The sequence below is a fragment of the Lipotes vexillifer genome, unplaced genomic scaffold, assembly GCF_000442215.2.
Source record: "Lipotes vexillifer unplaced genomic scaffold, Lipotes_vexillifer_v1.1 scaffold129, whole genome shotgun sequence".
Classification (NCBI taxonomy): Eukaryota; Metazoa; Chordata; class Mammalia; order Artiodactyla; family Lipotidae; genus Lipotes; species Lipotes vexillifer.
Genome location: NW_006777287.1, coordinates 2,547,852 through 2,560,942, shown reverse-complemented (window position 1 = coordinate 2,560,942; position 13,091 = coordinate 2,547,852). Strand labels below are relative to the sequence as shown.

General features: G+C 40.0%; 1 protein-coding gene across 4 annotated transcripts in view; it reads right to left on the bottom strand.

Annotated features, from left to right (window-relative positions):
• CLCN5 (Cl-/H+ antiporter 5) overlaps positions 1-13,091 on the bottom strand; it is a 40,661-nt gene continuing 27,570 nt past the window's right edge. For 3 of the 4 annotated variants that reach the window (XM_007450921.1, XM_007450923.1, XM_007450922.1), the window contains exons 5-12: positions 11,762-11,884; positions 10,343-10,549; positions 7,431-7,511; positions 6,658-7,200; positions 4,131-4,317; positions 2,740-3,138; positions 2,068-2,284; positions 1-726 (exon numbers count right to left, since the gene is read on the bottom strand). In XM_007450921.1, the coding sequence (XP_007450983.1) occupies positions 636-726; positions 2,068-2,284; positions 2,740-3,138; positions 4,131-4,317; positions 6,658-7,200; positions 7,431-7,511; positions 10,343-10,549; positions 11,762-11,884 (1,848 nt within the window). In that variant the 3' untranslated portion in view covers positions 1-635. The remainder of the gene's footprint in view (positions 727-2,067; positions 2,285-2,739; positions 3,139-4,130; positions 4,318-6,657; positions 7,201-7,430; positions 7,512-10,342; positions 10,550-11,761; positions 11,885-13,091) is intronic. The other variant, XM_007450924.1, reaches the window with a different exon arrangement.

Sequence of the window (13,091 nt, the reverse complement as noted above, 5' to 3'; positions counted from 1 at the left end):
TACATTCATTTAGAGGAGATTAACCAAAGCAGCATTGTCTTATAATCAGATATTAAAATTAACATACACATACACACACATAAACTAATAATGCTAAATATTGTAACAAGAACAAGATAACATTTGAACTGAATTCACAGTCTGGAAAATACCATTACTATTTTCCTTCTGGCTTTCCTTTCTGTGGTTGGAAAAGCAAACTCCCTGGTTTACACTTCATCTTCCACCAATGACAGAGTCCAAAAAAGTGACTTTTTCATGAGCTTCCTGCAGGACGGTTGGAATTTTTCTTGCATAGTTTTCAGTGATTGCATATTGGCTAATACTTATGTTTTAAATTTTAAAAAATCTTTAGAAAAAGAAAGAAAAAGAATTAAACCATAGCAATCTTGTTTACTCTTTCATGAAATCTTCCTAATGCAATATCACAGAAGCCTAACTGAATTGTCTCCTAAAGAGAAGACTAATTTCCAGAGATTATGTAGTGCAACTGGTTAACTTGTAGGAAAGAGACAACACACAAATATAACTTCACCATCCAAATGAGGGAAATGTTTTTTGGGTACCCAGTTAATAAAATATATCCATGGTCTGCAATGTTCTTCCTGTTTTATATCCAGTACAACCCTGTGATTCTAGTTGAAGAGAATGGAATCAGGATCTTGGTTCGCCATCTGTGCTATATGCTTTAGCACATCCTTTTTGGTAATGATTCCAAGCAATCGCCTAAAAGACAAAACAAGACAAAAATTAATCTGTAGTTAAAATAACATTCTCAAAGGTGACACTTTTTGTGGCCCTTTTCATCTTTGTCTTTGAATAATATCTGTACTTACAGAACGATGACAGGACTAGATTACATGTAAATGGGACAATGCATGGGTCCCTAAGCATGCTCTAAGTACTTCTTCCTCTAGGTCTTAAATCCTGCTATTTCCTGTGGTTTAAATATTCTTCTCTCTATATACAAATCTTACCTTTTGCAACCCAGTTCAAATGTCCCTCTTCCAGAACACCTTCCCCGATCCTACGAGCCAGTAATTACTGTGCCTTCCTCCTGGGAACAGCATGTTCTGTGCACCCCTCTTCCATAGCATTTGTCCAGTTTGCTGTGTTCTCAGCTTCCCTATAAACACTGTATGCCCCTTGAGGGCAGAGAAGGGTCTCACTGCTTTTTGCCTCTCCCCAGAATCTAGTGGAATGCCTTCTTACATGAAGTACAGATTCAGTAAAGGTTAAATGGATCAGTTAGGAAAAGTCCCCTTACTGATCTCAATCCTGCAAGACATCTGCTACGCTATTCAGAAATTGTAGAGGGCGAAATTCTTATATAATCACTAGATTAACATACCAGGGTCAAGAACAACAAGAAGAAAAACAAAAACACCCACCCTTCTCCTCAACCTCCTTTCTTTTCCAATAAAAATAGCATGGCTTCCTTTACTGGATAATAAATATCCCAGAAAGAAAGAGCCTCAGCCTTGGAAGTCAGAAGACTTGTGTTTAGGGAGTTCCCTGGTGGCCTAGTGGTTAGGATTCCAGGCTTCCATTGCGTGTCCTGGGTTCAATCCCTGGTCCGGGAACTGAGATCCCGCAAACTGCGTGGCGAGACCAAAATACATAAATAAATAAAGCCTACCACTACTAGACAGTAACTGGGGGTCCTTGTGCCAATCTTTAAACCTCACTGGAACTTGGTTTTCTCACCCTCAAATAATAACAACAAAGGTATCAATAAGGACCAAATACTATACATATACTACCTAATACCATTATAATTTCAGTGCTGCCTGTTCATGAGAACATAGTTGTTTCCTTTGTGGGGGAGGAACTGAGTTATTTATAATGTGCAACCAGCAGTTCACATCTCTCAAACCCACTATCTTCCCCAAACTCCTTTTCTATTAATTATGACAAAAAAAAAGAAACACATTCATCTTCATCTCAGAGCTTCAAAAAGGTCTATAAATGTTACAAATATTCATGTGAGTTGGGTTCTTCTTTCTTTATCTCTCTACATTCTCTTTTCCTCCCAAATCCAATTTGCCTTCACCAAAGAGCTCTCACCCATTGTGTGTAACCAGGCACTGCCGCAGTCCCAGCTTGCGGAAGATATCTACCACGATCTCCATGGGTGTAAGGTCAGTCACAGTGAAGGGGCTGAGATCCAGGATGTTCCGAAGCTTGAGGGTAGGTGGGGTGTATGGTGGCACTGGAGGAGAATGCTCAGTGAAATAAATGACAGAAGTGCTCACAACTCCATCCTGTTTTTTTCGAGCATTTTCTATTTCAAAAGTAGAAAACAAAAGGTTGAAAAAGGAAGGACTACTTTTAAACTTCTGGCCCCTAACCAGTCCCCTCTCCACTCTGTCCTTCCCCTTTTCACGCATGCATGCATGCTTAGTGATTGACTGATTGTATAGTTGATTTACAATGTTGTGTTAGTTTCAGGTGTACAGCAAAGTGATTCAGTTTTATATATATGTATATATACATATAATTATATATATATATCAATATATATAAACATTCTTTTTCAGATTCTTTCCCATTACAGGTTATTACAAGATACTGAATATACTTCCCTGTGCCATACAGTAGGTCCTTGTTGCTTATCTATTTTATATATAGTAGTGTGTACCCGTGAATCCCAAACTCCTAATTTATCCCTCCCTTCCCCTCATGCATATTTATTTATTTCCATAGTGGATTCCCTTATCCCATTTCTGAAATCCTTACCAATTGAAATAATGAGGTCTCTTCGGAGGACAAAACCCACAAGTCTTTGGGACTCCCGGGACACCACAACTGGGAAGCCACTGTAAGTAGTTTCACTGATTATGGTCTCTACGTCTTCCACGGTCATACTGTCCTGAGTAAGGACAGTCAACAAAGGATCGTTTCTCCGGGGTTTCATCACATCCATTGCCAGGGTCTTGTGAGCAAACTCTTCTTTGGCTTCAAGAAAGGGGTATCCATTGAGACGGATGTGGGCATCATAGATGCCCTCCCGCCCAAGAGCATCTGCCACCCACTTGCTTGTCATGGCTGCGGCCATCAGAGGCACAATGTATTCCAAGCCACCAGTTAGTTCAAACATTATGACAACAAGAGAAACAGTCATCCGAGTCACCCCGCCTGCAAAAAACAGACACAGGCTACTTACTGAAGGGAGCAAAAGTATAGGATTCATTACAGTTATGGGCCTGTCACAGGCCCCATCCAGAAAAAGCTACTTACCAGAAACATCACTAAAAGGAGGCCTCACCTATAGACTCCTGCAACTGCATTCAAGCAAGTTTACAATGAACATGAGTCAGACTTCTCAAAATAATCTCTACAAAAGTACAAGATACCTCCTTCATTATTCTTCTTTTTTTCATTTGTCTGTTGCTCCCCACCCCCCAATTATACAAGTAATTGCATAAGATCTCTATGATTTGTGTAACACTACAGATACGAGAGGTTCTCTGGGATGTGCAGGCCCACTGTGGAAAGATCAGAAAATACATATATTTTTAAAGTATATAAAAGAAAGCCATTATCCATAAGCTCACTGTCTAGAAATATGCTGAGTAAAAATTTCAAATGACTTTTTTCAAAAACGTATGTTTTTATACAGATGAACTCGTATTATACGTTTAAATTCCCCACCATGCTTTTTATCCTAACTTTATATTAGGAATACTTTGTATATTAGTACAAATGTATTTAACATTGTATTTAAAGATATTAAACCTATTAGCATCACATTCAGTGGCTGTATGGTATGGCATTATATGGATGTACTATACCATAATTTATTTAACCAGGCCCTTATTGTGCTTTTAGGTTGATCCCAGTTATTTGCTATTACACATAATACCATGATGCACATTCTTGTGCAGATCATCTTTGCCCAAATTTCTGATTATTTCCTCAACATGACGGAATTTGAGAGAAGAATTACTCTCAAAGGGGAGGAATGGAGATATATGGTAAAGAATGCTTTCTTAAAGCACTTGAAAATGGCAAGCCCAACAAGAAACGGATAGTCATCTTTAAAAAAAATCTACAGTCAATTGTGTTTAATATCACTTGTCTTTATAATGCCACCTGGGTTCTTTGAAATCAATGCAAACAGTACTCACCCAAGCAGGCTGCAGCCCCAACCATCGCATAAAGGCCAGGGGTGATACAATCCGCTCCTTGACTGCACCAGCTATTGAAGATGGCCCAGTCATGGTGGTAATAAGCCAGCTGTTCCATCCCTACTCCCAAAAGCCGACCCGCTATAGCACCAACAGCCATGCTAGGGATAAAGAGGCCGGAAGGGATCTGCAAAGAGAAAGCAAAAGATGGTCAGTGAGAAGTGACGTGATAAGGGCTAGAGGACTGACCCTCTGCGAAGCGAACAGGCCAATGACAATTTAACTATGCACTATGCTAGCAAGTGGCCGCAAAGATTTGTGTAACGCTACAGGGACTAGAGGTTCTCTGGAACGTGCAGGCAAGGACGACTGCAAAGACGCTTACCCTGATTCGGAGTCCATCAGGCAAGAGCCTGAACTCTCCAGACCAACACAGAACTGGAGGCAGAAATTAAGCCTTTCCCAAAGAAAAAGGAAAATAGATGGAGTTTCTCATATATGCAGACATTTTGCCCAATTTTGAATTCTAATCAACAACAATTACCCTTTATTGACTATCTACAATCTTCAATGCTGGATGCTCTATGGACCAGATTTCATGGGTTCTTTACAACCACCCCAGGAGGCAGGTGTTATAATTCCCAACTCGCAAAGGACCTAAGGTGCAGAGAGGTTAAGGAACTCACCCAAGGCCAAGATTTAGTAAACGCTGGTGCTGTGGTTTAAATGCAATGCTTGTAACCACTCTCATGTATTGAATTTTGACCCATTGCTCACACAAAAAGGATGGCACATGAGGTTTCAGTTTATTTTAACAGTATAAAGAAAGAATAAATGATTAAGTTTTCCTAATGAGACAGTGACTATGGTTGCATGACTGTCCCAAAAAGGAACCCCCATCTGTCTCCCCACTCTTTTTTTTTTAACACCTTTACTGGAGTATAATTGCTTTACAATGGTGTGTTAGTTTCTGCTTTATAACAAAGTGAATCAGTTATACATATACATATGTCCCCATATCTCTTCCCTCTTACGTCTCCCTCCCTCCCACCCTCCCTATCCCACTCCTCTAGGTGGTCACAAAGCACCGAGCTGATCTCCCTGTGCTATGTGGCTGCTTCCCACTAGCTATCTATTTTACGTTTGGTAGTGTATATATGTCCATGCCACTGGAAGCAACCTAAGTGTCCATCATCGGATGAATGGATAAAGAAGATGTGGCACATATATACAATGGAATATTACTCAGCCATAAAAAGAAAGGAAATTGAGTTATTTGTAGTGAGGTGGATGGACCTAGAGTCTGTCATACAGAGTAAGTAAGTCAGAAAGAGAAAAACAAATACCATATCTTAACACATATATATGGAATCTAAGAGAAAAAAAAAAAAAGGTCATGAAGAACCTAGGGGTAAGACGGGAATAAAGACACAGACCTACTAGAGAATGGACTTGAGGATATGGGGAGGGGGAAGGGTAAGCTGTCCCCACTCTTTTTTTGACTCCTAGGATATAATAGTGCATTCTCAATTTTCTGTGCTAAGAGAGGGAAAATGATGGCAGAGGTAATCCAAACAGCAGATTATTTTAAAATAGCTTGTATTCAATTCTGGAATATATTTGAATCAGGGTGGGTCTGATGTCTGAAAATTCACTTTAGATGAAAGAATGAAGCCACGAGGTAAAAAGTAACTCAAGAAGCACTGCAAATCTGTCCAGGGTGTTGAGGAGGATGCATATCAATTCAGAGATTACAGTACTGCCTAAACCGACTTGCTGGCTCTTATTTTCTGGTTTGAATCTCCATTTCCCTAGAGAAGAGGAAATACCTTGATAACTGAGTGCTAAAGAAAAGAAACAAACAAATGAAAACCAAGGAAGAGAAGGAAAATACTTTACAAATTTTCCTTCCTGGTTTCTTCTGACACATGGAAATGATAATGGGTACTGAAAATAAAAGATGCTGGCCTAATATGAGCTGTTGATAATCTAAATACTAATTTAGGATCATCTGTGAAGTTCTTGATAATTGGACACTGATAACTGTAAAAAATACATTTAGCTACCTGTTGGGTTGAGCCATATGAAATTGCTATTTTAGTGGTCAAAATGGTCGGCAACTTCTTTTGGTTCAACCTACTATTTTGCTTTATTCGTAACTCTAAAGCCACTTTATAAGGACCAAAAATGTGTTGGTCAGATATTGTTTTGATATAAAATGCACTGGAATAAATACCTCAGCATCCTTTTTGAGAGGCAAAAAATGTTTTCCACAGAAAAGAAGAAAATGTTTCTACTTGAAATCTCATCACTGAGGTTTGCATTTGGCCTAAAACTGGGCTTGCACAATTTTAGATAGAGGTACAATCATCTAAGAAGTTATGAGAACACGTGGGGGTAAAAAGGGATTTGGGTCTTTGAAGTTGGATGCACCACATGAACTATGAGAATCGTACAATATCTTGGCTTTGCCCTCCAAACTTACAGCCACACAAATATCCACCAAGGACCAAAAGAATCTCCTCACCTTCATGCCAAAAGTGAATATAGTGATGACAATTTTCAGTATGAGTGTCAAGGCCAGCTGCCACATTGCACTGTAGACTCCCACACCAGCTGGTCTGTCGGGCAGCTCACCCGCCTTGCTTGTGTTGAAACGGTTCTCATAATCACAGAGCTTAGAGGAGTCCAGAAGGCCACAGTCATTGAACAGCTCAGAAATGAGCTCACTTGTGCTCATACGGGTGTACTCATTGGGGAAAGCCAGGATGGCAGTGATGGCCGTCATGACGAGTACCTCTATGACAGGATACTTGCCCAACTGGGTGGTCTTACGCTTCCGACACCAGGCAATATTGGTGCGGATAAACAAAGCTCCCCACAGACCACCAAATATGCCCAACAGAATGAAGGGCACGAGCTCAAAGAGATGCCATGGGGTGTGAAACTCCACATAAAATAGAACCAGGCGGCTGTTCCCAAACGGATTGATGGAGCGTAGAGTGAATGCTGCCACTAAAGCAGCAAAAAACGAACGCCACAGTGTTTTGAGGGGAAAGTAGTAGCTGACCTATAAGAGAGAAAATGAGGAAGTAAACTCAGTCAACATGCATAAACTGGGGTAAAAACTGGTGCTGCAGAAATTAGAGTTGAGGATGAAAATGGCCTGGAGATCTCCGGCCCCGTGGCAAAGCACTGGAGTTGGGCAGAGCACTTTGAGACTGCAATGTACACAGACAATGGCCAGAATTCCTGGCACAAAATCATGTGTGTGGCTCTACAGACAGATAAAAGTATTACCTCTTCTAGGCTGAATAATACTCCGCCAATAGGTGCCCCAAAGGCTACAGATACACCGGCTGCAGCTGCAGCTGACAAGACCTATGATGCAAAACCCAAAATTAGTGAATAGATCAAGGCCACTTTCCTACCTTCAATCACATTTTAAAAAGGAATGTTATTGGTTACTAAATAAAAAAACAATCTTATATGCTCCATATCCAGTTTATCAAAAATGAAGTTCAATGTATATTTACTTTGAGAGCAAACACTGTATGCTGAATTTTGAACACATGGTTCACATGCTGGTACATGTAAAGGGCCTTCCTTCGTAATTAATTTAGGCATGTACTTGATCCCAAATTATGCCCCCATCCCCAACACTCCCAATTCCGTAACTGATTTTGAGTCTGCAGACCTATTTATCACCTAAATGAAATACTTCCAGTGATGTATTTACATAGCACTTTCTTTATAAAGGAAAGCTTTTAAAATGAGATTTTAAAGGCTCTAATGATACAAAACTGAAGCAATGATTGGCTCACAGCTAGTCAGAAGTTGAAAATATTCAGACAATAAGTATTTAGAGTTTCCTGTACTATGTGCCCTACTCCATGCCTAGTGACCTATGGAAACAGAAGTAGGGGGGCGGCTAGCGGCAAAATTGGGGATAGATTTTGAAAGGAAGAGAAGACCTAAATGTGTTTAGGTGTGGCAAGGAAAAGGGTGAGGAGGGAGGGGAAGAGGAAGAAGCTGTGAGAGAGAAATTAAAAGGGACAAGGAGATGGGGAAAGAGAGCAAGTGATATTTCGAGAGCACCATCTTTGTATGTCATAGGCATTGGCGTGTGTATGTAAAAGGTGCATGACAAACACACCAGAATTAATAGAAGGATAAAGTCCTTTCATTGGATTCTGGTTGCTGTGGGGTGGTATATAATTTGTGGTAGTGAGGAACTATTTTTAAAAGGAAGTTGAATAAAATTAAGAGTTTTTGAAGAAAAAAATGGTTCTTGGCAAAAATAAATAGGCAGGTTTCTCTGGGAGTGCAGGATGGCCAAAGAAAATGAAGGGGGTGGGGGGGAAGAGTGATCTCTGGTGCTAGCTGGGGAGGACTTTGAAATTCAAGGCTAGAATGACTTTCATCTGAGAAGGATGAGGACATTTAACATGGAACTTGAGAAAGGGGATTTCAGTGACTTTGTTTAGGATGAATTATGAGGGAGAAGAAAGAATGGAAGTGGCCTATTTGCCTTAATATTATGTTGTAGAGTAGGGTCTATCTACACCCTACCTTCTCAAATCTCTATTTTACTCTCAACCATCTGGCCACTTTGACAAGGCCCTGGGACATAAAAGGGTTACTGCTGATGGTGAGAACAACAGGAAAAAATAACTGCAAAGTTTGAATAAGCAATAGGAAGTGAATGACATATTCAAATATTCATGAGTTTAGTTAGAAATATATATGACATCTGTACAGAGAAACAGCCAAATCAAACTCCTCTCTTATTTTATAAAGAACTATTTGAACAAAAATGCCAATTTTTATGGAATGAAAGTAACCAGCAATCTACAGTTTCAAAGTTACCTCTACCTATGCAAAACCAGCAACCAATCAACACTTTACTCTTGACAGTTAAAATGTTTTTTTTCATGTCTTTAGCTTCTGTTATACATTATTCCTGTCTAATAACCTCACTCATTTAATACTGCCTTTATGTCCCTCTACATTTGACAGATAGCTAAACAACCTACTCGGATTTCCCCCTCTCTCTCCTGCTAGCCTACCTCTCCTGCCAGGAACTTTCCCCCTTGAACTATCAAAATGTATTCCATATTTGAAATTTCAACATGTTTGAGTTTCCTTCCGAGTGTTACGGTGAATTTTGTTTTGTTTTGTTTTCAGAACAAATCATTAGGTTCCAATTTTGTGAAAAATCCTTTCTAATGAAATGACCTTGGTCTTGACCCATTCCATATGTGATTTCTTTGTAATTCAAGGAAAATAGAGCAAGAACCATTTTCTTAAATCCTTAATTATAGCAGGACAAAAGTAACCAATGACTTGGAGCTTTTAAAAAAATGTTCTTCCTCCTCAAAATGACATACATTAACAACTGTATAAACACGAGAACAACTACAGAGATGCTGCAGCGGGGTTAATTTAGCGGGGTTGAGCCAGAAGACAGGGAGAGAGAGATCCAATACAGAGAGAAGCCAATGCAGCGTCCTGTTAGGTAGAAATAAAAGATGGAAAAGCTGGCATCTTAAATACATGCTGAATTTTATATTCTTTCACAGGGATAAACAACTTTCTTTTAAAATAATCTTCCATTAGTTTTGTACTTATTTTGTAATAGAAATAGCACATGCTTGTAGAATTATACATAATAAAAAGTTGACGTCCTTACTTCTCCCTCACTTTCCCCCTCACCAGAGGTAGACATTTTTTTAACAGTTTGGGGTGAAACCACTTTCCAGTCATTTTCTTTCTAGGTGCATATATACATACTTTTCAAAAACATTAACTGATTTTTACTATACACATTATTCTGAGATTGGTTTCTAAAAGTTTAATGGTATTTTATAGCTGCCATTCCATGTGAGTATACATAGCATTATCTCATTCTTTTTAACAGTTGCATAGTATTATAGAGTATGGACAGAATATTGTTTATTTAATCAGTCCCCCATTGATGGACATTTTGATTGCTTCAGTTTTTCACGATGTTGACAGATGCTTCACTGTCTATCCCTATACACCTTTGTGCACACATGGTAGGATGTCTGTAGGATACATTTCTAGAAGTGGAACTTCTGGGTCAAAGGGCATTTGCATTAACACTGGTAGAATCTCCCAACTCTCATCCCTAAGGTTGTACCATTTATGCTCTCACCAAAAAAGAGACTATTAAGGCCGTTTGTTATTACCTCTCTGCGTTTGGCTTCATTCTTCCTGTATTTGTTGAAGCAGTGGCACAGGATGTTCCCACAGCAGCAAGCCACGTGCACTAGGGGGCCCTCTTTGCCCAAGCTCAGGCCAGATGACACTGCCAGCACCAGTGTTATGGTTTTGATAATCAGGGTCCACTTACCCAAATAGCCCCTAATAATGAAACCACTCAAGATAGTTTTTATCTGCAGGTCAAACACAGAGAGATTGAATACAGATTAAGTAAGGAAACAAGGCTAAGAAGCTATAAATCTGGTCCTCGTTACAGAAACTGCATCTTTTGAAAACAACTGATATATAAATGCTTGACCCACAGTGATCCCAGTTTGGGAGGGAGCCCAGCAGCCCAAGAAAGTGAGAAATGTTCTTTAAACTTTCATGTTCCTTTTTTTCTTTTTGGCCATGTGATAGCTGGGCAAGGTAGTATTGTAAGTATGAGAGTGCACTGTATGGAGAAGGGGCGGCAGAGAGTGAGGGTGTTTCCCATACTTAATCCTTACAGGCTAGTATAGCCTTGACTCTCTACCAAGGAATCTGTAACTATGACTTGGTCAGGAAACAGAGAGGGGGCAAGGTCATCCAGGTAACCTAAAATCTCTGTGGTTTCAGTCACTGTCAAGCAATCTAAACCAAAAGTACTTAGAAATAGGGTTTTAGTCACCCTCCTTCTAGCCCAAATCACATTGCAGGAAATGTAGCAAAACAGTTTTATTTCTCCTGCTCTAACAAAGTTGACAATACCACTATTTTTTCAGACCAGAAGCTTGGGATTTACCCTAGGAGCTTCTTGGTTAGGGAGTCGGGGAGGTCTTCAGGGGCCTGGTTCACCAGGAACCCGGAGGAGGCTAGGAATCAACTCCCTTTATTTATTTATTTTTAAAATATTTATTTATTTATTTATGGCTGTGTAGGGTCTTTGTTGCTGTGCTCAGGCTTTCTCTAGTTGTGGCGAGCAGGGGCTACTCTTTGTTGTGGTGCACAGGCTTCTCATTGTAGTGGCTTCTCTTGTTGCAGAGCATGGGCTCTAGGCGCGCGGGTTTCAGTAGTTGTGGCTCTCAGGCTCTAGAGCGTAGGCTCAGTAGTTGTGGCACACGGGCTTTGTTGCTCCATGGCATGTGGGATATTCCCGGACCAGGGATCAAACCCGTGTCCCCTGCATTGACAGGCGGATTCTTAACCACTGGCCCACCAGGAAGTCCCTCAACTCCCTTTAATGTCCAGGTAGCCCAGCCTGGGAGGAGACTTAAGGGAAGACCTAGAGAGGCCCTAGATTGCCTCGTGATCTGATCCTGCTTGATATTCAACTGTGGTATATGCTGGAATACATATTAAACTAAACATTTTAACTAAAAAGGATTCATTATTGTTACCATTTATAAACCATTTTAGAGACTCACCTCAGGGATTCCGGAGCCACAGGCGTACGGTGCGAACACCTTGACAAGAGATACGGCAAGGAAGGCAAATAGGAGAGCCCAGAGGACATACGTGAAGTAATTGACTATGTAAGCAAAGGCTCCCTGGAACAGGGGAAAAAGAAAGACGCTTGTTTTAGCCCAGACAGCCTCAGTGAGGCGTGCAGCTCTTCTGAGGAATGGGTTTTCAGGAGAGGAGGTCAGAAAGAAAAAAAAAAAACAATATTAAATTGCTCAAGATGTTCCTTCCCAGACTGTCAGCAAAGCAACTGTCAGCTCACTTGCTACTGAAAATGAGAGGCTTTGTCACACCCAGAGGACACTGACAATGCCTTCTAAGGACGGACAAGAACGAAGAAGCAAATTCACTTTCTATATGAGTGCTTTGATAGATTTTGTAGTCAAATATATATGATACTATGTCAATTTCATTAAGAGTCTTAACAGCCCTTTTATTGGAATGGCTGAACCCTGACTACACATTTGAAGTGAAGACTGGCTCCAGAGTTCCATTAAATTCATCCTTGCCTACTACCTACCTTGGTGTCACATTCTCATAGGTTAGAGTATCTAAAATTCTTTGGTGTTTTTCTTAAAATAAGCAATGACATTCTGTAGAGACCACCACATCTTTGAGAGAATTTTGCCACTGTCGTAACAAAGGTGTAGTTGCTGAGTGGCAACAAGAAAATGCAGTAGAAAGTTTTGGGCTCTGACCATCAAACAAAATCAGTGAGATGCCAGATATCCCAAAGAATAAAACAGCAACAGCTATTTTTAAAAATGGAGAGAATATACTTATGAGACTATCCCCCTATTATAATGAAATCTTCCAGAAATCTAATTTTGACCACTAGCAAGCATTCACCAACATTAAAGGGCTCGCAAAATAGCTATGCCTTACAAAAAAAGATATTTTGAACACTACCAGATGACGCTTGCTCATAGAAACATTTGAAGTTGAAACTCACTCAAATTACATGAAACACAAAACTCAAGGGACTTTCGACTTTTTAAAACCTAAAACACTATCAAAATAATTCATTGACCTAGACAAGGAGAACCAAAACGCTCAGGTTTTTTCTGAGTTATAATTTTGACACAGGTTTTCAATCATTTTAGTCCCTCAGAGGAACAAATAATTGCTCTCTTGGCCTTTAGAATGTAGCTAGGGAGGAAGAATACTCTAGAAGTAGGAGACAAAGAGGAAAAGGGAGGGAAAAGGGAAGTAGCTGAAACTGACTAGAGGCAGAGACCAGGAGGTCAAGTTCTTGGCAGAAGAACTCTTCTTAAAACCTAGAAGACTCTTTCC